We start from the raw sequence: 23,460 nt of genomic DNA, 5'->3' as shown, positions 1-23,460 counted from the left end.
ATCGCACCAGAGTGTGGTAGCTCCGGGCGCATTATGCATAAACTGCGAGTCTCCTACATGTGACCGGGGCTTCCGGCGTTGACCGTCTCTGGGCCACTGTGGCCTGCTGCATTGTGCCATGAAGTTTTGGAGCGCATACGCTTTGTTTCTCGATGTGATTGATGCTGGGGACAAATAGCATAACTTTCAGACCATGGTAGACAACGGTGGTCGTCGCGGACCAAAGCACCGTGCGTCCTTATCCGTCGAGTGGCACGAGAAGATACGGTACGTCGAGTTTCGCGCAGTCTCAATATACCAGAGATACATTGACAGTTCTATTGACACCAAAGTCAGACGCGGCCGTGCTATTGAAGATGCAGGCCCTGGGGGCCAACCATCCGCTTAGGTGGCGACGGACGGAACTCGCGGTATCACGAAAAGCAGCACTCACATAATTGCCATCCTCAAGGAGTGACGTGCGGGAATAACATCCGAAGAAGCAGATGAAGACCGGCGGGTGGTTTGAGGCGAGGAGGTGAGCGTCCGTATGTCCAACAATACCTGTTGACTTGATGGACTATGCAGCTAGAATATCGGATGAGAGGCAAAGGACCGTGGAAGACGCGACCGCTGCTATCACGTTACTGGTTTCTGTGTCGGTTGTTGACTGCAGTCAACAAACGCGGCGCGGAGGACTTGCGCGTCTGCGCACGTGCTCGACCTGTTGGACTGTATTTCAAGGCGCGCGGGCGGTATTTCCTCTTTGCTACAAGACACATCTCTCCGCTCTTCTCTACCTCGATTCTTCTCCCAAGACACATCTACCGCATGGCTCCCATCCTGACGCGCACATTCAGTATCCCAGGATCCTCTCACCTCCGGGGGCTCGGGCTGGGTGAATTGGTGAGTCTTACCGTTCTATCCCTCGAAACCTGTTCTCAGATATGTCACTCCCCTCAGGAATTTGAGGGTGCGGAAGAGTACGATCGACACGAGCCTAATTGGGACGACGACGACGAGTTGGCCTCAGACCTCGAGCGACCTTCTGACGGGGAAGATATGTTGACGCAGGATTCCGAGGCGGAGTGCGCTGGAGCGGACGTTGCGGTGATGAAGCAAGGTGATTTCACGCAGCGACAGGAAGAAGAAGAGTGTACTGAGGCCGAGGAGGAGGAGGAGGAGGCGGACGACGAGGAGGAGGAGGAGGACGAGGAGGACGAGGAGGCGGAAGCGTACGCGAGCGAGGATGATGCAGCCCGGCCTGACTCTGATGGTGAGGAGAATGCGGAGGAGTGGGGTTCATCCTATGTTTGCGACGGCTCAGGTGAGCTCACAACATCTCCTACTGCAAGCAGCATCCTCACCGATGCTCGGCATTGGCAGAGTGTCTTGAGGCCTTCCCGGATGGCGCAGATTCAGAAGGCTCGGAGTATACCAGGTAAGCATAGTCGTACAAACTATCTCGTGCAACGTAACTAAGCCTGTATTAGGCTCAAATCGAGCTTTGACGACGTTACGAATGTTGTTGGACATGGCAGGATCCTTCGCCCGCGCCGGACGAAACCTGCTACCTCCATTGCCGCCTTCGTCCTTCCTCGTCCTATCCCCAGCACAAGAGCGAGCCACAACGAGAGCAAAGGCAAGGGCAAGGTCATCGCCCGAGCATCCCCCCTTCATGCTTCCAGTAGCGTGGACTCCCAGTCGCGCAAGCGGCAGCGCGATGACGTCGAAGGCCTTCAAGACGACTCTCTTGGCACCAGCGACGACGAGCCTGTCGAGACGACGAATGAGACTCAATCGTCCGGAGCCCCGAAGACGAAGCGTCCACGTATCCCCGACAAAGTGTTCAAACGACTCGAGTATGTGAAAAATGGGACCACGAAGTGGAGATGCCCGTTCCCAGAATGCGATTGGGACCAGGGGCATCAACGCAGCCGAGTCGCTCAACACATGGAGTCCGCGCAACATGTCGACGGTGACCCGGGTAGAGGGATTCCAAATGGAGCAGAGTTCCTGAGGCAGATCCGTGCTGGGGAATGGAAATGGAGCAAGGAATTGAAGGCTTTCGTGAAGAATGTATAACACACACCCATGTCACTGTATAGTATCCGTACTCACACTATAACTCATTTATTGCTCATGTAGAATGACAGAATGGAAAGCTCTGGGCTCACACATTTTGAAACTCCTTCAGTGCTTCATATAATACGTGATCGCTCGCATAGCAATTCGAGTGGTCTCTTGACCTGCGCAAAAGTATCTCGCTGGCAAGTGCAGGCAAGTTAATCATCCGTGTCGTCTGCATAAAGCAAAATTATACGTCTAGAGCTTTGAGATAATGAGACCGCATTGTATACTGAATGGGGATGCGTCCTCGAAGCATGGCAGTGATAGCTTTGACAACGCGTCTGCGGCCCGTGCGCCTATCACGTGGACGCGTTCTTTGTGCATTATTAGCCAAAGCTGTGCACGACTGTGGTTCGTGGCAAGTTAGTGGCAAGTGAATCTTTCCCCGAGAAATACGCATGAAAGACCGCTTCATATGACAGGTACAGAATAAAACGCAAGTACATAAGTGTAAATGCTCACAAGAGTCCCACCACTCTATATCATCACCAACCATGTAAATATTACTGCCTAGCAAGCTTAGCCCTCTGCACGGTCTTCATCTTGATCGGTAGTTGCGCTTTGTTATCGGTCAATGTGGACGGGTATTGAACGCTCGCAGTGTTCCATTGAATAGCCGTGTCGGAAAGTTCGAAAGCGAACGACTCAAGCAGGATCGATAGAAGAACCTCTGTGATTGATATCAGCACCATTGGACAAGGGTCTTTCAGAGGATGCCGACTTACTCATCTCGCACTGAGAGAATTTGAACCCGCTAGAGTCACGAGAAAGTCAGGTAAAGATGGAGATATTGTTCAAAATCAGAACGCCCACATGCATGCCCGGCCACCGCCAAGGAAGGTCATCCTGTATGCCGACGTGCTGCTTAGATGCAAGTGATCCCTCCAGGTAACCGGTGCACTCACATATTTGAATACACTCCGGGAATACGCGCTTTTATCAACGTCTCTGGAATAGGAGAAAGCCATCTCTCTGGCTTCCAGTCTTCCGCGTCTTCACCCCACACTTCCTTGGTCCGGTTGGCCGCCGCTATTGCTACGAACACGGTGGTACCCCTGGGGACATGAAGACAGTCGACCTCATGTCCGTCAACGCCGTGGAGTGGGGAACTCAGAGGTACAACGGTGTCCTGTCTCGCACTGACGGTAGCATAATGTCGTCAGTCACAATACAATATATGGGAGGATGGTCGGAATGCAATAGCTCACGTCTTCGTCACGAACGACACAGGGGGATACCTGTATCCTCAGATTAGCCACCAGAAGCTCAAAATGTGGAAAACATTTATTCACAGTCGCAAGGTTTCCCGACATACCGCGTCCAAGTATGGAAGCTCAAATAGCTCGTCGAAGGTGAGGTCTCCTTGGGAATCGTTCCGCGCCTGGACAATCTCACGGCGGAGCTTCTCTTGGACGTCTTGATGTTCTGCAACCAGAAACAGTATCCTCGCGACAGCGCTAGATGTTGTGTCGGTAGCGGCGAAGACTAGCGTACTTCACGCGAGAAGTCAAACATGTGAACCAGCAGGACCGTACAACTCGATACGCACGAGACCTGACCGACAATCTCCTCCTCTGACATCGTCTCATTTCCGGACGTGTCCACATTAGCGCGAACTGTGTACCTCTGTCAGCATCAAATATGCAAGTATAATTTCCGGCGAGCTGACCAAGCCTACTCAAGATGTCCTTGCCATCTCCGGCTTCGTCTCCTCGACGCACTGCATCTATCTTCTCGGCAACAATTCTTCGTGCGTTGCTATCCAGCACGTCGATGATGTTCTTGACCTTCTGGAGAGACGCAGACGGGATAACGTCGACGATACGCCGGCGCAAACCCGGTGAACCGACTCTGACGAGGTAAGGAAGTACCCGACGAAAGAGAGCCAATGGCACAAGGGCAGGGCTGTATAGAAAACACATGAGGAAAGGAACTCGTATTATAGCAGCCATGAGAAGACATACACAAATGACTTCAGAGCCTCGCCATACGGACTTGGAGTGTCTTCTTCCAAAGAGTCGAGCGAGGACCCAAGTCCGGCCTGGGCCACGAGTTCGAGAGCTGTACGACTGATCCAGTCCATCATATCAATCTCAGTCCAGTTGCCCTCATCCACGCGCGCCGAGACGGCATCTCTAAGCTGGGAATAGGAAGAGCCATTGTAAGTATGTAAGTATCCATACCCGCGGAGTTGCGAGCAAGGTTGTGCTTACCCGATATCCGACGTCATACATCATCGGAAGGGTCTGCCGCAGGTGTGCAATAGAAAATGCCGGATTGAGCAACTTTCTCTGCTTTTTATGCTGATCACCTGGAAAGACCAAACGGTCCGGAAGCAGAGCACGTCATAAGCATGAGAGCTACTCAGACACGCTTTCTGGTGACTTAATTACCTGTAACCGAGGCCAGACCCTGGCCGAACGCAATAGAGTTGCCGCTGTAAGGAACTTAATTGACACTTTTCGCTATCGGACTGCGGAGTGTACGCACACCAGCCTGTGCCTGGGGGGCTCTTCGAATATATGGTGCTCCTTGATCAGGATAGTATGGAGCGCAATCGGGTCGAATACGAATAGTTGTGGCTTCTGAATCGCCACAATAAAGAAGTAAGAATCGGACGGGTTCAAGAACATGAAGCGCACTTACGCTAAATAGGCCGAGTATCCGTACTACCCGTCCGTATTGTTCGCCGAGATCCTTCCTGAACTCATGGGCGTCTCTGTGCAACAGTTGACCCATGTGCCCTGCGAATGATACCCATCAGTTCAATCTGCTCGGCGTATCGGACATGCACGGGAGATGGTAACGGACCTTTCAGCCATGACGTGGCTTTGGGGCCGGGTATGTTGTTCAGGGAGGACTTCGAAGAGGCCCGCACTTTCCAAAAAATAAGCAGCGGGGCATAGAAGATGAGGCCGAGAGCTAGAATAGAGAGGAGAGCCATTGGGGAGTTGGAAGACAGGCTGGGCTACGTCTGAGGATGCAGACGATGGGTTATATACTGCCATGGACGGTCTTCGCTTCTCAAGTACCTGTCAGCTTTCCTCGAGTGCGCAGTTGAGTGCTCGGGGACATACCGCGCCTGGTCAGCTAGCTGACCTTGAGATGAAGCCCCGGTGTGTGGGCTCCGAGAGGAAGTACTGCCTCACCGAGGAACCAGGTTCGCGAAGGAGAAGGCCGCCTGAACAGGCAGGGTAATGACTGATTCCCGATAGATATATTTTCAGAATACTACCGCGCTCACGGCCGTGTGTGCCGCCTCTTGGAATGGATGGTGCTTGGGAACGGTCGCAGAGTGGCCAGAATTAGGGCACGCCAACGACAGCGCAAATGATACATCCAGTTCTGGGACCCTAAGTCCTTGTGCCGATGGCGTATCCACAAGGCAGCGTGTCTATGAACTGATGTTTGTCAGAATTCGGCCCACAATGTCACCACGATCGTACATACTATGACGTCTCTGTTGCATAGACGCAGTGCTGACTCTGCTTCTTGCTTCGCCTCTGCTCCACATGGGACTTAGCAGGTGCTTCGGAATACAACAAAGCCGTCAAAAGACCGCATGGATCTCATTTGGTCCAGCGGACTGAGGATTCGCATTGTCGTCGTTATCTGAACAGCTTGTCGATCAGTCTGTTCAACGAGGTATATTACAAGCACCCATGGCCCAACATGCGTGCAACTCACCGTGAGCAAGACGCATGCCATACGTACTTCGAAGTTTGGCGTTCTTGAGTAGGAGTCGCGGTAACTGCGCAATGCTGCGAGTCCAGCGCCCGGTCAATGCTCACCCCTCTTCACTATTGCCTTCCTATCACACTTCTCTGGGAGCGAGGGTCGGATATGAGCGGCTTGAGTACGAAGAACTGGAAAATTTTCGGTGCCATGATGCCGGGACGGCGATGCGAGAAATAGTTCGGTGTTAGTGGCCGGCGATGACAGTACGAATTTGAGTGATAGACGTAGACTCCGAGGCCACCCAGGGTCGAACGGGGCATAGAGCTGTCACGGCTCTCGCCATTGCACACCGGTTGCGATCTGTTACGATACAGTGCCTTATTTAACCACGGACTATGTGCAGAATATGTTGCGACCCGGCGAGTCATTGACACCGGTTCAACGAATGGGCAACCAAGACGCCCATCGTAAGCTGCCTTGTCGACAGTCGGCATCAATGCCATGGGAGACGAGACACTCACGACTTAGACTATCGTACATTCTTCAGTCCACCACATGTTCCACGAGCTAAATGAAAGGCGTGTATAAGCGACATCTAAAGAACGTACACAAGCTGCGCGATAGCAAGTACAAAGAGATCGGACTGAGCTTCGAGGGCAAGCAGCCTACTGGCTGACGTTCAGTGCCAACGGCACATCTGCAAGCCACCTCGTGAGGAGATCCAGCGAAGCATCAGGCTGATCGAAGGGCACCATATGCCTGGAACAACATATGTCAGAACAGGGAAGAAGGCAACTCAGATAGCGAAGACGTACCCGGCGGCGTGGACCTGGACATAGGTGACGTTACCCGCAGTGAAACCATCACCGCCAGCGCTGCGGACCCAGCCAGAAAGTTCGCCCTTATTCAGAGTGACCCAGGGCTGCTTCGTGGTCTTGGTGAACTCATCACGGAACTTGGTGTCCAGCTGCTCAACCCAGCGCTCGTTACCCTATCCAACGACCAAGGTAAGTTACAATGTCATCGAGAGTCAGAAAAGAACGTACAACGTAGTTGCACGCCATATCGGCATCGCCGGCATAAATGAGGAGACGGATACCACTGTGAATGAGCTCGGGGAGCAGCTTGGCGCGGTTACGGGCACCGTCACCCTGGAGCGCGAAAGCCTGGTTGACCTGCATGTTGCAACTCTGGAAGTCGATGTCTGGGTTGACGCCGAGCTCCTTCTTGGTTGAAGGCAAGTTCATCCACGTTTCAATCCACTGGAGCTCCTTGTAGCAGAGATCGCCATCCTTCGAGCGGTCACAGTCCCGGCGGACGTCATAGATGTTCTTCCCCGACTCTGTAGGTAGGTAGATGGATTCGTTAAGCATTTGAGCACTATCCGAGCCACTGAGAAGTACGCACGAACGACAGGGCCCATCAGTTGACTGTTGCAATACAGAAGCGCAGGGACACAGGTGAACTTCGAGTCGAAGTCGTAGCAGCTCTTAATGAGACGCTGGCACGTCGGGACCTTGGTTCGCATCGCCTGGCACTCCGGAGCGTTTGGATCGCTGAAGACTGGGAACTCGCCCTCGCAGGCTGCATCCGGAACGCTAGCCATCTGGGTGTACGGGTCCGTGATGCCGTTACCGATGATGACCGAGGCAAGGTTGATGTGGAGGAGGCCAGGAGCCAACTTGTCCGCATTCCGGGCAAGCGCGAGGTTCTTGTTGTGAACGACACTCGCGATGCTGGGCGCATACATCCCGCCATAACTCTCAGCTGCGATGTGGAACGGCAGTTTCGAGTACTTGGGGAAACGAGCCAGGAAGAGTTCAAGGAATGCCCAAACGTCCTCGGCGGCGACTGGAGAGGTGTTCACCGAGGTGCCACCTTCGGCGTAGGAGTAGCCAACGTTCACGGGCTGGTCGAGGAATATGACGTTGGCAGACTCTGTCCAAGAGTGGGGGTTGTGGGTGACGTTCTTACCCTCGGCTGCGATCATGCAAGGCCCTAGCTCGAACAGAAGGCCAGTAGTGGATGAGCACCCTGGGCCCCCGTTGAGCCACAGCACGAGTGGCGCGTTGGCAGGGTCATGACGCGCCTCGAAGAACCAGAAGAACAAGTGCTTGTCCTCCGCGATGTCAAGGTACCCGGAGACCTGCTTCACGGACGAATCGCACAAGGACGGCTCTGTCATCCGGAGCTGGTAGGCATCGAAGGCAGGATGCGAGACGAGCTCGTCTACCCACAGGTCAGACATGTCGCAGATGAATCAACGTCGTTACTCACAGGTCAGTCCATGCTGCTTCACAAACTCCCGTCCACCCTCAACCCACTTCGTGACTTGCTTCTGGCCCCCGCGAATGATGCCGTCCGCAGCGTGCTTCCACTCTTGCGCAGAACGACTGAGATCGCCCAAAACAACTTGCTCGACTGGCGGCGCCGCCAGCACAGCTGTAGCTGCGAGTAATAGGAGGAGAGTTGCTGTCAACGCCCTCATCGTCGTGGTCGTAGTCGGGAACGTTGAACTCGGTCACGGTGACCGAGACGCGTCGTCGCCCAGACGTCGGCCGCCGGGCTAGTGCGGCTGTGCTGCCCAACTCGGTAACCGATAAGATAAGATAAGGCTTCCGAGTACCCTCTCAGTGACTATGTAGTTGTGGTCGATCTCAAGCCTCGCTCCCACTGGGATCACACAGCGGATGATGAGGGCTGCAACGACCAAATTGGAGGGAAGGGAGGGCATAGTGTTATGTTCGCCATGCGCAGTGCAAACCAGATCATCCTATTGACTACTGACCTATATCTTACAAGCAACAACAAACGTTTCAAGAAGCAATACGCACTCGTTCACAATACCTGCACCCGGACTCCAGGCTCAACAGTCACCGTCTTGATCTCGCGGTTGCCCTGCATGAACCGGATCTGCCTCCTAGCAGCAGCGGCGTCCGGCGACACCACGAGAGAAGTGACCTTCTTGCTCTCCCATATCAAATCCAGGCTCGACCCGCCGCGCAACCGCGCGCCCTTGATTGAGCCACTCGGCCAATGCGGCGGGAGCGCGGGGAGCAGATTGACCACGAAGACGTCCTGATCAGAAGGCTGGTCCGTAACCTGAATCAGCGCGTTCTGTTCGCCGAATGCAAGTCAGCAAAGACAAGTCAGAGAGAGGAAGTAGGGAAGTGAACGCACAAGGAGCGCAGCAGGGAAGCCGAAGTTGGCGTCAATCTGGAAGATGGCGTCTGCCCCGCTCGAGTACAGGCTGAACAGGTTCGGCGCGAAGTTGCGCTCGAGGGCGTACTGCCATGCAAGGCGACCGTCAGTTATCGTTCTCGTTATTCCTGATCATTCATAGCACCTACAGAAAGCTCGTGGTAGAACTCGCTCGCGTTGCCGAGCTGCGCCCAGCAGGCGGCGCGCCAGACCTTCTCCCACCCCGAGTCAGCATCGGGACCTGTACCGTTCCCGCGGTGGATGAGACTCGTAGTCACTGCGTCGATGACTTGCTCGTGCGTATAGTTGATAGCTGTTCCTTGCACTGAAGCGTTGAAGTTGGTCACTGCATAGCCTGGGTAGAGCCCAATGAGGTGCGAGAGGTGACGGTGAGTATCATCCGGAGAATCCATGTCGACCTTCCACTCTGCAAGAAAGGTGGTCACTCTCTTTCACTACGATCGTGGGATCAGACGATATTTTACCTTGCAATTGGCCCCAAGAACCGATATGGATGCCCTTGTCCATCTGGCTGCGCTTAGTGAGAACCTCTGTATGCCGGGCGTTAAAACGTTGGACGAACACCGCAGCCATGAGTGCACACCATTCAGGAACTCGGTGTCAGTATCCCCCGAGATTGGGAACCCCTTCTCTATGGCGTTGAAGAGTTGCCAGATGACTTGCTGTGCATGCGCGCAACCTAACGCAACATCGCTCAGCGAACATCCGAGATTCTCGTTTGCTCAAAACTTACCCAACGTGATAGGTACTTGCTCAGGTGAGTTGCATGGGACCACGACGAGAGTAGAGTCGTTGAAGCGCTCATCAGGGACGAGCTTCTGCAAGTGGAACTGGGCCGCACTCTGCAGGTTGCTGGTTAATTCCGCACGCTCGGCACATGGCCAGTTACAGCCCACTGACCTTGAGGAGAGGCCACCCCTGCGACTTGAACCAATCTCTGTCCTGCGTGAAGTCGAAGTGGTCCCAAACGTGGAACATCTAGGGCACCAAGGTTCAGTCAGGTAACGAAGATCGTGTCCGCGTACGCACCATCCACGCGTTTGACTCTGGATAATCCGCCCACGATGCAGTGTTGCCGCCACCCTTCATGCCCGTGTGCCCGAAGATCTATGAGACAAGACGTCAGTACATACCTCCACCTCCCAAACTCCCCTAGGACATACATTCATCTACGCAGCCACATTCGTCGTCAGCACGCATGGCATGTACTCTACTCACATGGTCGCCTACCTCATTGTGCGTCGTCCATCCTTCCGAGATGTTGTACAGGTATTGAGCCGTCAAGGATCCCCGAGGTACCCAGTTTTTCTGTGAAGGTCATAGTCAGGACGTACCAGAACAACGAAGATGAAAAGGCGCAGACCTCGAAATAATCAAAGAGGGGCTTGACGACGTCCATGTCGGTGAGCTCGGCGAACCAGTAGTTCATCTGGATGTTGATGTTAGAGTCTGATCGTAACATCAGCACTGACGGCCAGAGCTCCAAGAGCTGTAACCCCTACGATAGTCTGTCCAGCCAGCAACAGTCAGCGATGCCCAGGAAGACACATGTTTCTATGAGCACGAACCTGCACTCCACGGGTTGCTGGCATCCTTGGCCCACTTCCCCTGCAGGTTGGCAGGTAGGGTACCTCTCGCACTGCCGGCCAAGAGGTACCTTCCGAAGTTGAACAGGAGCCACTCAAGGTACGTGTTACCCGTATCCGTCTCATAGGCATTCTTCAGTTGGTCCGTGGGCGTGTCCAGGTCGGGCTTCTGCCCGATGTCGAGGTGGAACTTTGTCATCAGCCCGGAGTAGTCCGCGATGTGGGCGGAGACGATCTCATCATATGCCAGAGATGAGGACGTAGCCGCGTCGATGAGCTTGACCAGGTTATCATGCGGGTCCGCACCTTGGAAACTGAAGTTGTGTGCCGCGTCGCCCGCATCTTGGTCGAAGTTCGTACCGCCGACCCAGGTAAGCCAAGCCGCGCTTGCACCACTGACACTGATGGTCGCGTTCCCAGTCCCCGTCGGGCCGCATGCGATAGAAGGCGAGGAACCACCGCTTGCACCTGCGGAGACACGCGCGAGAATTTCAAAGGTCATACCCGGACTGGACGCTGTACCCGTAATCTGAAGGGTTGAATTGTCGAGGCAGGACACGGTAGGCGTGGGTATGCCTGATTCGGCGGCGATAGAGTACGCGTAGGTGAGCGCAGGCAGCGCGCTGGCGTCAGAGGTGTTGATGTGTTGCACGCATGCCTCTAGGGGGTGAGAGCAGAAGGTCTCCCTACATAGTCGCGTCAGTATAGGGCCGCAGCAACCAAGACTTTAAGCGTACCTCAGGAAGGTTGCGTTTCCTTGCGTCCACAAAGTCCGTTGAACAGCAGCATCCATATCAAGCCACCGCGTGAAGCTCGAAACATCACCCGTGACCCCAATGGTAGACAGGAAGTATCCTGCGCCAACATAGGAACCTGGGCACATTTCAGTTCATGAAACCTCCGAGCTGCTCAAGGATTTACCATAGGCGCCAGCATCGGTAGTGAGTTGCTCGATGTCTGATCCAGACGATTAGTATTGAAGCTTGCAATGGCATGTTGGCTCACTGTCTATAGTACCGCTGTCGCTTTGAAATATACTCTGGCGGATCGTCTGCATCTGCTCGGCCACTGTGACCTGGTCAGAAGGCAGCTTGTTGCCTCCATTGTAACTCTAACGGAAGAGAAGCCATGAGCACCGCATGCTACAAGAAGTTCTACCGCCGTCGGTGACAACAGCCGCGGACCGTGTGCCTGAGTACTTACAGGATCTTGGAAGGGTCCGCCGGACCATAAGGATTCGATGTTTAGTTGCGCGGCTTCTTGGGCGGTCTCGCCCTGAAGCATAGCTTTCCAAGTGGTAAAGAGGGTGTGAGCCCTACTATTGCGACTCCCACTATGCACATACCTGCAAGGTAGCCATTGCCGATGGGGAGCCAGTCATTCGACCAGGCATCAAGTCGGCCTGGTTGAGCGAACCACAAGCCGTTACCGGTTGCTGGGAATCCTGATGGCGCTGCAACTGCAGAGGACAACAGCGACCCGAGGGCAATGGCCTGACCTGCTCGTCGGGGAAACATGGTGTCGGCGACGAAAGGGAGGTCAGCACTCGCTAGAGAACGAGGCAGCCATATTTATGGATTCTAAGGCGTCAGAAGGCTCGGGCCTCCCGCCTATATCGCTTCTGACGGGCGCAGAGCAGGAAGCCCACCTGGCATGATGACCCTTCACATGATGCGCCGTTGGTAGAGCCCGCATCTCATCGGCAGCGCATGGACGGCCCAGCGGAGTTGAGCCGGTCTCCGAAGACTCACCTTGTGCTACAACCCCGGAGTCTGAGTACGACCAAGGCTCCGCCTGATCAACCACCAGGCCCGGTAGCGGCACTTGCTAGAGGAAGCTCAGTATTGAGTTATCTTGGATCATAAGATGAGGAAGCGGCTTGCCGATGCAGGTTCGAGTACGTTACCTGAAATACAACGTCAGCGAGACCTCAAGAACTGCAGGTCAAGCTTACCCCAATGCATTCCTGTGGGAGCGGGGAAACCGCGACTTGATAACTCCATCCAGCTTGACCTCATGGGTGTCCACATAAAAGAGCGGTCTCACGAGGGATCAGAAGGAGGTAAGACACTTAGAATATGCCAAAAGTGGTGTCTTTGGTGCCGCTTCCGCGTCGGCGCGCACGTTGACCGCGCCGCGACAGCTCAAGTCACGAGGGCGGCGGAGATATTCACGGGTGAAAGACAGCGTATGGAGATGACGCAAGTAGATACATGTAACCATGCGCAACAAGCTCGGAGTCGTAGCCTGCGTTGATCGAAACTCGAGGAGACAGGAGAGACGATGGTGGCGTACATAAGGAAACTGACAACATACAAGAAGCGCCGGAAGGCGATACGACATACTGTATCTACCACCGTCTCTTCATTACCATATTGCCTACATGCTATACTGCACTTCCGGATCCCACTCACAGCAATGAAAGCTCTAGTATCAACATATATCTGAGCCATCGAGCGAGGCAGCATCGAGAACGGGGCAGAGCAAGGGCGCGACGATGATGGTAGGAGTGACACGGTCGTCAAGACACCGGCGGAGGTGATGGATAACTGTGAGCTCGCGAGCCATCCATTCCTCCATCCTCCATCCTTTCTGCTGTTTCCATACCTCCCCGTCCTGCTCACCGTGGCGGAATTGCTTTCTTTCCTTTCCTCCTGTCGTTCTTTCTCGCTGTGCGATTTCTAGGGCTTCTGCGGACCACCCACAGCTGGTTGGAGGTTGAGACTTCGTGGACATGGCTTTCTCGGACTTGTCATCTTTCGGCAAGAAGAAGCTTGGCGTTCATGGTACATACGTCCGCCACTACTTCGCGCGAGCGAGGGATACTGACCAACGGTTGATCGGTAGTCTTGCTCATCGTGTTGGACATCATCGCACTCGCATTCGCCGCGCGCGTGAATATCTTCCAAGAATTCTACTGTGAGTAGACCGTTTTTGAGCTGGGTCTGCGAGAGCACGGAAACGTTGGAGAAGGAGCGAGAGGGAAACACGCTGGTGGGCAATCGTTGAGAGGGGGGGCGCGCTGACCACAACCTGCTCCAGTCATGGCAGACCTGTTCCCCCTCGGTCTCGCCGTCACTACCTTGACAATCCTGTTCTGCACGTACGTCCCCTTCTCCGTGTCACAGTTGTCTCACAGGGGCTGACTATTGCTTGCCACCACAGGCTCGTCCTCGACCTCTCCTTCCAGAACATCCCCATCGCCCGTCCCGCCATCGAAATCGGCCTCCTCTACGTCCTCACCATCTTCTGGCTTGGTGCGTTTCGTTCATTCATCTCACGAACCACATCTCTGAGTTCAAGCAGCCTTCAATGCATTCTCCACTGCACGTTGGCGCCACGTCCCCATGAACTGCAACTCCATCCCCGCAGGTTCGTCACGCGCTATTACAGTTCGATCCGAGTTGACGAACCAATGCATGACCCATGACAGAGTACGACGACATGCGCGGTTGGTGCCGCGACGTCCAGGCACTCAAGTCCTTCGTCTGGATCGAGTTCGTCGCGCGTAAGTGCACGTTCACCCGCCTCGTCCACTTGTAGGTCGTTGAACCTTGGCCCGGGCCGCCTCTACAGTCTTCTTCACTGCGTCCTGGATCCTTCGCTACGCCGTCAAGGAGCATAAGCAGGGTCGCACCCAAGTCTGGAGTGGTCCGCTCTCTCGCTACGTCCCCCGCGACACTACGCGCGACGACTTCTCGCGCCAAACGTTCACCGACTACTTCGGCGCCCGTGGCCACTCTGCCTTTGAGAAGTTCTAGGCATCATTACCCTTCCCGCCCCGCCCCCTCCAGGCCCTCCTCCTCTTCCGCGTGCGCATACCTCCCACAGTGAATGTCGATCGGAAGGACCACACTGGCTGACGAACTGAAGATGTAGAGTACTCTCCCCCGGATACCTGACTTTTCTTCCTTCGTGCCGGTCGTCCTTCCGGCAAGGGCACTGGCGTTGTAGTTTTCACCCACACTTCTTGTTTTCTCTCCTGTGCATCGGAACGCTCAATCGCATTGTGTACGACTGATCACTGACATGCGTGAACCCTCGTCAAACATCACCGTAAAGCGCGGTCGTCGTTCGCACAACACATTATTACTACTCGAGTCTAAGCTACAACCCGAGACCAGCACGGATGGCGTTGTACTCATCTTCACAACCCTTCGCGAAGTACTGGCGGACCGCACACCAAAACGCCTCATACTGCTCTGCGTCAGAAGCCTCAGCTTCTTGCGATCTCAACCCACCGATATATTGGCCAATGACGTGCAACACCAACTTCCGAGCCAACTCCCACTGGTCCGCCCACCCCGGCTGGGGTGTGATCGCCTTGTTCTGCAGAAATGAAATCTTCGCCCCGAGTACGTACTCGTTGTATGCAGACTGCCAGCCGAGCATAGCCTCGCAAAGCTTGAACTCGTTCTCTTCGTCCCATTGGGCGAAAATCCATGGCAAAGTCCATACGAAACCCTCCAGGTCGTGCCTGTAGCGTCGTTCCACCTTGCCCTGGGTACCTTCATTCGAGAGGAGATCGAGGGCCATGAAAGGTCGCGTTCCCGTGCGCTCGAGACCATCATGAGTGGATAGTCCTACCACATTGGCAAGATCCCAATCATTGAGGACACCGTGAGGCACCGCCGACGTAGCGGACCATCATATTGGCAGCGCTCGGATCGAGATGACGGATGCCGTGGTTCCAAAGCAGGTGATGAGCTGAACGGACTGTGAGTAATTGGGAATTGTCGACAAATGGAAGCAACAACATACCATGAATCAATTCGAACCAGCAACGACGGAAGTCCGCACCGCGGAGGTGCACAATAGGGGTGAGCTTCTCCCAGATTGTGAGACGTGCGACACAGGCGTCCGTGGTGATATTGAGGAACTCGCGAATAGCTGACATTTGAGGCCGTACATCCGCGACGAAGTGCAACACAGGGAGATGTCGTTGTAGGTCGAACTTTGCGGTCTGTACCTCGCGTGCCCGCTGAACGATGACGGCTTCCGAGACACGTGAGACATCTGGGAAGGAGAGTTTGGCGACGGCGGCATCACGTCGGCGCACCAGAGCGTCGAAGATCTGAGTGCATCGGCCAACGAAATGGAGAGAGCGACACGTGCGAGCAGACCAATTGACAGAGATGGACGATGATTGTGAGTCCGAGGTACTGTGTTCGGCAGTGAGTTCTTCTAGCTTCACGAACTCATCTGCGGGTGCGCCATGCGGTAGACCATTTGGGAGGCCCCAGTTTGCCGTGTTGAAGCGCTGCAAAGCCATCAAGACGAGGAGGAACATCGGAGTGTGTTGCACAAACTTTACTCCGAAGGATTGGATGACGCCTTGGTGATCGAACCAGAAAAGCCAAATAACGTCATCTGGTGCAACGGTTACAACCTGAACTTCCCAAGAAGACATCAAACTCACCTCGAATGAGCATATCTATCGTATGCAGCACGCACGGCAGACTACCGAGCTGTTCTGCGCCATACATAGCTCTGTGAGTCAGGAGGCACCTTGACTTCATCGTCAGAGATGGCCGGGCGTTCCCACTCATTAATCACTTGAGAAGAGCTTGAAGGGGGCACTGGGACACGGTGCGTCAACCTCTAATCTGATCGATAGGACACTTCACATACTGGTAAGTACCAAGCCAGGAGGGTGTTCGCGTACTAACTTCTCGAGATCCTGCTTCAGGACCCCGAGGTGTGCTCCTAGGAACGGCGCACTGAACTCAACGCGATCATCCATGGCATACACAGCAGGCGGCTCGGATAATGTCGTGTTCTGATGCTTGAATTCGATTGCAATCTTCACGGAGTACCATGGAACCGCTGTGCTCGGCGTATTCTGGAAGCGATCCCATGGTTCTGCACCGTCAACGATGTTATAGGCAGCGAGAGCGGCGGCGCGTGGAACCAGGACTACATGAGGGGAGCGCTCACTAGTTCCGTCGCGGTACTCCCCCTTTAATCGCTTAGGGTCGTTGCGCATAAGAACGACGTCATCTGACGGGTTTCGCAGGACGCCTCGATGTTGCTCGTTCTTCAGCGGGAGAACGCGCAACAGCTGCAGGGCATGGTTGAAAGCATCGACGAAGGCGGCATATCGGTCCGTTTCGTTCGTCGTAGTGGCACAACTGATGGCTTGTTGAGTGTGTCCAGGCATCGAAGTGAGCGAGTTCCACGTACTAATTGTTAAGTTTCTCTCTCATATCTGGGTCATTTGCGACTTGCACGGCTCCTTCGAGACAGACCATGTAGGTTTCGTCGTCAAGTGTATTGACGCTAGACGGCCCAGAGCGACATAGAGACAGCAGGTAGCGGACGAATGGTTCGTATTGGCACCACGTTTGGCGGCTCAAGTCCCTCGACATCCAATGACTATTGCCTGAACCAATCATGTAGGGCGACACGTCTGTTCAGTACTTATGTCTATATCAAAAGAAGGAGACAGTCGACTCACGTCAATCGTTGAGGATGTATACTTGCACACTCAACATTGAACGGCGTCGCTGCGCGGAGGGTTATGGACGCCTTGGTAGTCGCCATCGCATTGGAGACTTTAACAATGAACGTAGACTGAAAAGAAAACTGCGGGAAGTACAGCGACGAGGAGGAAGACGCAAGGGAGGAGAACAGGAGAACTTCTTCTCCTGTGCGCTTGAAGCGCTGTGTTCGGGGCGATGACGCCGCACATTGTTTATTGATGTATTTATTGAGACTCACTCTGAATTTGACCCCGAAGTTTGTACAAATCTACCCCTACTCGGACTTTGCATATGGGATCCAGGCAGTTTTCATGTCTCTGGAAAGTTTCTAGGCAGTACTAGTTATACGAAATATTGGCGTTTCAGCTGATGCGGTTCGGGCGCTTGACCCAACTCTCGACCACCATCCGATGTCCTTAGATCTACATAAGGCGTGCGCTCCAGGACCCCTCAGGAGACGGTTCGACGAAGAAGTTGCGCAGGATGTGTTCGGTTACTAGTTAGGTCACCCGAGCCTTTCTGGAGAGCCTCAGTGATCAAGAAGGTCGGTTGCTCAACCAGTGGTCACGGCCCCTTCACAAAAGCCATACATAGGAAGTTCCAATGTACTTGCTCGCGTGTTTGAAGGCTACGTGGCTTCGGAGACGGGCAGTTAGCGATACGCTAGTTATGCTTGAATCACTCATCACTGAAGCAATCATCGCGCACGACGGGGTTGCGTCAAGCGCGAGCTTGCCCCTGCCTGCCCTCATCTGTGTAAGCTCTGATCCTTTTCTCCGAGAGGTACTTATGTTGATCCTGATTCTTAGCCGTCTGTACCTTAAGTCGCAGTACAGTACCTCTCCTCGATCGATTGAGACCACCGCCACGGTTCAGCTTACCAGACCTGTCCTATGCGCTTGACATTTGCCCGCATATACACTCGTGATCGTCATCCTGTCGGCCGAGGCTCATCGTGGCATGCTATGGCATGCCGCACAAGCTTCCGAGCTTTCCATTATCCAAGAACGATGCTAACTGCTAGATGTCAAGCTTGCATGCATGGAACATGTCAAGATTAATTCTGGTATCGCCGCCTATAAACCTGCTGTGCGAAGTGTTCCGCTTTCCGGTGAGAAAAGATCCCCGAGCGGCGAGAGCCTCTCGGACGCGCCACCGAAATCGGATTTGACCTGTGTCTCGTTCCTGCTCGCCCCTGCAATCTGGCTTGCAATGGTCTCTTCCGTTCCCCGCCTACGCCAATGCTAGATTGAAGGCCTCATGCCTCATGGCGTGACCGTTCTTCTGGCAGCGGCCACCGCTTACTTCGGCATTTCGATCCCGCGAGTGGAGGACATGATCGAACAGCCTCCACGAGGACGTCATGCTGAATGCTACTTAAGTTCATGAGCTCGAGCTCATTCCGCCCCATTCCCTCTCGAGACATCCCGTCCACACAGCTCGATCCCCGCAATGCCTCGCCACGGAGACAACGACGACTACAACAACTCCAACAGCTACGGCGGGGAGGGTCGTCGCGACCGCGACAACGACAACGACAACTCCTACGGTTCCAGCGGGAACGACAACTATGGCTCGTCAGACTCCAACTCCTACGACCGTTCGTCCAACAACGACTCCTCGTACGGGAGCTCGGACCGCGGTGGAGATAACTACAACTCCTCCAACACGGACTCGTACGGGTCCGGCCGCCGCGGCGACGATAAGGACAACAGCAACTCGTACGGTTCAGGCCGTCGCGACGACGACTCGTACGGCTCCAGCCGGGGCAACAGCGACTCTTACGGCTCGAGCGGCAACGACACCTCGTACGGTTCGAGCGGCAACGACAACTCGTATGGCTCGAGCCGTAACGACAACTCCTCCGGGTCGCAGCGCGACAACGACAACTCGTACGGGTCGAACCGCGACAGCGACAACTCGTACGGGTCGAGCCGCGACAGCGACAGCTACGGCTCGAACTCGAACACCGGGTCGGACAGCTACGGTTCCAGCAACCGTGACGAGAACTCGTCCAGTCGCAAGCGCGACGACGATTCCTCGAACGCGTACTCGAACTCGAGCTACGGCGCCGGCTCGACTGGGGGCGGGGACTGGCTCGAGAAGGGCGTCGAGTACGCTGCGAGCAAGGCGGGATACGATTTGGTTAGTCTTATCCCTGTATTCGTGACTCGAGTAGATCAACTGACGAACTTGACCTACAGGACTCGAACACGGCTGCTAAGATTTCCGAGCAGTTGAGCGAGGGGCTCAGCAAGTATAGGTATGTGGCGTTGCTGTGATATTCGGCCACAACCGTTGTGCTGATCTCATTCTGCCTTAGGTCGTGAGAAATGAATATTCAGGGTTCGGACTTCGGAGGGAAGGCTGGGTTATGAACTTTGAAGGGACGAAATCAGATCAGTGCGACATTGTAACGGACATCACACACAGCAGCGCGTTCGGAAATTTGGGTAGATGTGCTTCGGCAATAAATGGATGAGGTTGTAGCCTATCTCTGGGTGTGGATGCCAAATCACGTCGGTTCGACAACGATCCATCGACGCTCTCTGCACTAGGGGTTCAAGCTAACCCAGGTCCTAGACCCCGGGGATCTCAGACCCAGCAGCGCGAGCGGTGGCGCGCAGCTGTGAGGGCGGGCCATCATGCCATCGTGCATCGACGGCATCCTTGACAGCCAGGACCCTCCGAGCGGGACACTCCCGGTGCATTCCCTCTCGGTCGTAGAGCAGTGCCAATTCGTCATCATGAGCTCGCAGCTGACACGAATGGCAGGCGAGGAATATTCAAGAGCTAAATCAACGCTAGCATATCGTCTTGAGCGTATCAGTAGCAGTTTATCATGGACTTTGCTTACTTTCCCGGTGAGTTCCAGTAGCATCGTTACCACGCCCATCGCGAGCGTCGAACACATTAATCGACGCTTGCTCTCAACTCTCAACCATTAACCACCGCAACGACTGCCTCCACTCACCGCCCGTCTCAAAAGGCTCAGTACCTGTTGTCGCCTGTGCATATGAATCAACAGACAAGTAAGCAACATCGCCAAGCCTCCAGACATTCTTCGCTCTCGTGGAACATCCTGCATAGCGTACGCATTGAGATAGCTATCACGCAGATTGCTGGCCATAAACACGACTACGAGCGGAAATAGTACACTGTGCGCGGCATATATGCGGCGATTCATTGGCAGTACAGACGAATATCGACAAAGTCCCAGAGTTCCCGTGTATGAGCGAAAAAGGTATGTCCATCCCACAGTCCATTCAACATGTAATCCTCATGAGCTCCGAGCCCTGGAAAACCAATAGGCGAGCTGTTTTCAATCGTAGTACATGTAATCTGGTGCCCGCGTCAGCGACCCGCTCCGTACAAGAACGCTTGAAGCGGGGTGCTCACCATCATCGTCGACGTTGTTCCTGGCCTTCTTCTTCCGACCCTTCTTCGAGCCCTGTCCGTCGATGCTACAGAGCGTCTTCATGTGCCGCAAGGCTGCATCCCTGCGAGCGAACGGCCGACCGCACCGGTTGCACTGGTACTCCTCCGCCTTAATGTGCCTCGAGCTCACATGCCTGCCGAAGTTCGCGCTGTCCTTGAAGGCCATACCGCACCGCACGTGCTGCCCGTCCTCCGTCTCCATTGACCATGGGCAGTGAAGGGTCTCACCCGCGACCTCGACGAAGTGCGCGCGCATGTGGCTCGCGGTCTCCGCCTTCTTCCCGCTCAGCACCACGTTGCACGTCGGGAACGCGCACTTCAGCGAACGCTCGGTGTCGTGATAGTACGCAGGGTTGATCGCACCCCGTGGGGTCCGCACGTTGCGCGCCGCGGCATCCGATGCTGGGAAGAGCCCGACGTTGTATGGCTGCTGCCGCCCGCGCTTGCGAGGGACCTCGTCCCGGGGCGCCGACGCGGAGGGCGCATCGACGCTGGACTCCCGCGAAGTAGTGGGGTACCTCCGCTTCGTCCCCCCGGCAGCCTCGGTCAAGTCAGCCTTGTCGCCCTCGGCCACGTCTTGCGGAACGGGGACCACGGGAAGTAATGGCCTGCTGGATACGAAGCGATACTTCTTGGGGGACGACGACGACGACAGAACAGCCTGGTCCTGCTCAGCTTTCGGTTCACTACGCGCGTATTGTGGCATAGCAGGACGTCCGCGCGAGTGCATCATGTCTTGGTGTGCCGTCCATGGCTGGTTCGAAGGCGGGCAGGGCAGATCAGCGCTACGGAACGGGATGCGCGTACGCATGTCCGACTCGCAGACAAGGAACGATTTAAGGTCGCTTCCACCGCCGCGAACAAAGGGGGACTCCGGACTCGCATTGGGTTGCGCGCTGGCCGGCGATGTTGCGTTCGTCCTCTGCACGGGGCTGGTGGTTGCACGGTGCACAGGACTGATCGATGCGCGGGTGTGCGATACGGTCAGGCTCGGAAGGGGAGGCAAGGTAGGCACAACAGGGTCCGGAAGCCGCAGAGGGGGGAGCTCGAGGTTCTCGTATTCGCGCTTGATGTACACGTGCTCATCTTCGTCTGTAGGTTCGGTATCCGTGAGGCCACCCGAGGGCGAACTCGCGCTAAACGAGGTTACGCTCGGACTGGGGCTCGGGGGAGGACTCGTGGTGTCACCCCTGCGCGTGGTCGAGAAGCCTGGGCGAGAAGAGCCCTGGACGAACTCGGAGGGTGCGGTCCGAACGAAATCTGTTGGGCTGCAAGGGTCGATCTCTCAGTCTCGCGTTCTCGTGGCAGCAATGATAACGTAAAGGTACGTACTGCACAAGCTTCGAGATGATCGGTCGCACGTACTCTGGCGACCAGCTCTCCCGCATCCTGTACCGCAGTCTGTCTGACGATGCAGACGTCGACAGCGGAGGGGAGACCGAACTTGCGCGCGAGTCCACACTGGCGTCTGAGTATAGCATGGGGAGGGACGGACCTGTCGGCGCGAGCACCTCGGGACTCATGAGCGGTCCGCGACGGATGGCTTCACGAGCGCTCCGCGCCTCGTCCTTCCGTTCGGGCTCTTCCTTCTCCGCGTACGCGGGGCGTTGCTCACGCCCTTCGGGTCGCACACGCGACGTGGAGGGGGAGGGGCTGGAGGAAGAGGAGGACCACGCCGAAGAACCCCATGTTGACGTCGCGTTCGTGTTGGCGAAGCTCATGCTAGCTCGCAGGCTGGGCGTGGGGCTCGCAGTATGGGGAGCAGACGGGGACAGTCGTGGCGGAGAGCCCGAAGACGGGGGAGTGACCGGAGCAGTCGTGAACACTTGACCGCCGGCGTTTGTCCCGGAACGGCTGATGTGCGAGGTCTGTGAGCTAATGCCAATACGCGCTGGCAGGGCAAGCGTACCTGATGCTGTTGCCCATGCTGCGCGGAGTGGCGGAAGCCTGTGTAACGGAATGAGTGGACCTCCGAACGCACTCCTCCGCCTTGCGGGGTCTGTCCAGGATAATCGGCGAGTAGGAAGTGTCCCCGTGCGAGTTGCCCGAGAAGTGTCGGTGGAAGCGCATCACGGGTTGCGCGGTGGCGGCCATCATGTTCTGCGCACTCTTATACTACCGCACGGCGGGGTCGGGACAAAGGAGAGTGCGCGCAGGGAAACCGAAGGGTCAAAGGAGTGCTTGGATTGATGAACGCCAGCGGGGAGTGCCCGATATTTGAGTGGCTCGATCAACGCGTGCTCGGATGAGGAGAGCGTGCGGTTAGCCACACACGTACACGGCAGACAAGGGTCTAGAGGAAGTGAAGGTTAACGGTTGGGGTGGGATATATGCCGGGTCGCTGGCGGGGCAGCAGTGGGCCAGGAGACGGCCCCGGTAAGCGTCCGCAGGTATATATACAGCTGCACATCATCCGCCACAGTTGAAGATTGGGCGGAGAGCGAGAGTGACAGAGTGGCACGCGTACACGCGCTATGACAACGGGGCGACGTCCGTGGACGGTCTGGCCCTTGTCCGGATGGAGAGAACAAAGGAGCCTGTTTTGGAGTCAACTCAAAAAAAGAGGTGCGCATAATGTGTGGCTGGTTCTCGCGGACTCGGAACAATTGGGCCTGTGGCCTGGGAAGAACAAAGCGCAGCGGGTAGCGAGCGGAGGCCATCCCGCTGACGACCCCGCATGATTATCGTGAGCGCCGGCGGAACCATCGCGCGCTGTGGACTCCCATTCGTCCGTGCAGAGGAGAGACAGCGCATCGATCCGACATGCAGTACCCTCGTGCCTGGGTGGTACCATTGTCGGCCCCCATCAGTGGGGGCGCATTCCATCTGAACTCTCCGAAGCCCTCGAAGCACAGCGTCGTGTGGCCACAGCGAGGTTCTCGCGGAACAGCTTGCTGGGTCAGCTATTACGACGGTCGAGACCCTCCACCCATCTACAGGGTACA

At 55.6% G+C, this 23,460-nt stretch overlaps 9 protein-coding genes across 9 annotated transcripts; 3 read left to right on the top strand and 6 right to left on the bottom strand.

Moving 5' to 3' along the window:
• Positions 1 to 565: 565 nt before the first annotated feature.
• On the top strand, positions 566 to 2,152 carry L226DRAFT_531197 (uncharacterized protein). Its single transcript, XM_067680032.1, has 4 exons — positions 566 to 885; positions 943 to 1,306; positions 1,366 to 1,420; positions 1,473 to 2,152. Exons 1-4 carry the CDS (start codon positions 811 to 813, stop codon positions 2,062 to 2,064), a joined length of 1,086 nt encoding a protein of 361 aa, XP_067539963.1. The 5' UTR covers positions 566 to 810; the 3' UTR covers positions 2,065 to 2,152.
• A 397-nt stretch (positions 2,153 to 2,549) lies between these two features.
• L226DRAFT_248809 (cytochrome P450) lies at positions 2,550 to 5,228 on the bottom strand. The gene is made up of 15 exons (XM_067673256.1): positions 5,187 to 5,228; positions 4,921 to 5,132; positions 4,756 to 4,853; positions 4,600 to 4,694; positions 4,503 to 4,546; positions 4,323 to 4,420; positions 4,074 to 4,249; positions 3,779 to 4,014; positions 3,659 to 3,725; positions 3,402 to 3,602; positions 3,318 to 3,347; positions 3,015 to 3,248; positions 2,923 to 2,955; positions 2,835 to 2,863; positions 2,550 to 2,779 (listed from the first exon to the last, which is right to left on the bottom strand). The coding sequence occupies exons 2-15, from the start codon at positions 5,051 to 5,053 to the stop codon at positions 2,613 to 2,615; spliced, it is 1,641 nt and encodes a 546-aa protein (XP_067539962.1). The 5' UTR covers positions 5,054 to 5,132; positions 5,187 to 5,228; the 3' UTR covers positions 2,550 to 2,612.
• Positions 5,229 to 6,452: 1,224 nt separating this feature from the next.
• On the bottom strand, positions 6,453 to 8,275 carry L226DRAFT_567512 (carboxypeptidase C; the record flags this gene model as incomplete). Its single annotated transcript, XM_067684038.1, has 5 exons — positions 6,453 to 6,546; positions 6,603 to 6,778; positions 6,834 to 7,129; positions 7,195 to 8,016; positions 8,065 to 8,275. 5 exons carry the CDS (start codon positions 8,273 to 8,275, stop codon positions 6,453 to 6,455), a joined length of 1,599 nt encoding a protein of 532 aa, XP_067539961.1.
• Positions 8,276 to 8,497: 222 nt separating this feature from the next.
• L226DRAFT_531196 (uncharacterized protein) lies at positions 8,498 to 12,422 on the bottom strand. Its single transcript, XM_067680031.1, has 18 exons — positions 11,941 to 12,422; positions 11,799 to 11,881; positions 11,601 to 11,706; positions 11,517 to 11,552; positions 11,333 to 11,468; positions 10,578 to 11,281; positions 10,512 to 10,517; positions 10,373 to 10,458; positions 10,240 to 10,317; positions 10,173 to 10,178; positions 10,039 to 10,116; positions 9,910 to 9,987; positions 9,743 to 9,851; positions 9,593 to 9,688; positions 9,474 to 9,539; positions 9,138 to 9,415; positions 8,968 to 9,075; positions 8,498 to 8,904 (listed from the first exon to the last, which is right to left on the bottom strand). Exons 1-18 carry the CDS (start codon positions 12,110 to 12,112, stop codon positions 8,626 to 8,628), a joined length of 2,505 nt encoding a protein of 834 aa, XP_067539960.1. The 5' UTR covers positions 12,113 to 12,422; the 3' UTR covers positions 8,498 to 8,625.
• A 510-nt stretch (positions 12,423 to 12,932) lies between these two features.
• On the top strand, positions 12,933 to 14,588 carry L226DRAFT_501940 (uncharacterized protein). The gene is made up of 7 exons (XM_067677855.1): positions 12,933 to 13,381; positions 13,443 to 13,514; positions 13,638 to 13,698; positions 13,761 to 13,852; positions 13,902 to 13,967; positions 14,029 to 14,103; positions 14,172 to 14,588. The coding sequence occupies exons 1-7, from the start codon at positions 13,330 to 13,332 to the stop codon at positions 14,354 to 14,356; spliced, it is 603 nt and encodes a 200-aa protein (XP_067539959.1). The 5' UTR covers positions 12,933 to 13,329; the 3' UTR covers positions 14,357 to 14,588.
• Positions 14,589 to 14,702: 114 nt separating this feature from the next.
• L226DRAFT_567509 (uncharacterized protein) lies at positions 14,703 to 15,131 on the bottom strand (the record flags this gene model as incomplete). The annotated part of the gene is made up of 1 exon (XM_067684037.1): positions 14,703 to 15,131. One exon carries the CDS (start codon positions 15,129 to 15,131, stop codon positions 14,703 to 14,705), a length of 429 nt encoding a protein of 142 aa, XP_067539958.1.
• Positions 15,132 to 15,139: 8 nt separating this feature from the next.
• On the bottom strand, positions 15,140 to 16,376 carry L226DRAFT_248724 (uncharacterized protein). The gene is made up of 4 exons (XM_067673255.1): positions 16,265 to 16,376; positions 16,015 to 16,201; positions 15,357 to 15,965; positions 15,140 to 15,302 (listed from the first exon to the last, which is right to left on the bottom strand). Exons 2-4 carry the CDS (start codon positions 16,142 to 16,144, stop codon positions 15,202 to 15,204), a joined length of 840 nt encoding a protein of 279 aa, XP_067539957.1. The 5' UTR covers positions 16,145 to 16,201; positions 16,265 to 16,376; the 3' UTR covers positions 15,140 to 15,201.
• A 2,051-nt stretch (positions 16,377 to 18,427) lies between these two features.
• Positions 18,428 to 19,519, top strand: L226DRAFT_248637 (uncharacterized protein). The gene is made up of 4 exons (XM_067673254.1): positions 18,428 to 18,885; positions 19,027 to 19,222; positions 19,282 to 19,340; positions 19,401 to 19,519. Exons 1-4 carry the CDS (start codon positions 18,530 to 18,532, stop codon positions 19,405 to 19,407), a joined length of 618 nt encoding a protein of 205 aa, XP_067539956.1. The 5' UTR covers positions 18,428 to 18,529; the 3' UTR covers positions 19,408 to 19,519.
• Positions 19,520 to 20,158: 639 nt separating this feature from the next.
• Positions 20,159 to 23,010, bottom strand: L226DRAFT_531190 (uncharacterized protein). Its single transcript, XM_067680030.1, has 4 exons — positions 22,425 to 23,010; positions 21,848 to 22,369; positions 20,477 to 21,783; positions 20,159 to 20,419 (listed from the first exon to the last, which is right to left on the bottom strand). The coding sequence occupies exons 1-4, from the start codon at positions 22,607 to 22,609 to the stop codon at positions 20,400 to 20,402; spliced, it is 2,034 nt and encodes a 677-aa protein (XP_067539955.1). The 5' UTR covers positions 22,610 to 23,010; the 3' UTR covers positions 20,159 to 20,399.
• Between the last annotated feature and the right edge of the window lie 450 nt (positions 23,011 to 23,460).

This window comes from Lentinus tigrinus (assembly GCF_003813185.1).
Source record: "Lentinus tigrinus ALCF2SS1-7 unplaced genomic scaffold L226scaffold_4, whole genome shotgun sequence".
NCBI classification, from domain to species: Eukaryota; Fungi; Basidiomycota; class Agaricomycetes; order Polyporales; family Polyporaceae; genus Lentinus; species Lentinus tigrinus.
The sequence above is the reverse complement of the archived record's forward strand: the minus strand, read 5'-3'. Positions and strand labels throughout refer to the sequence as shown.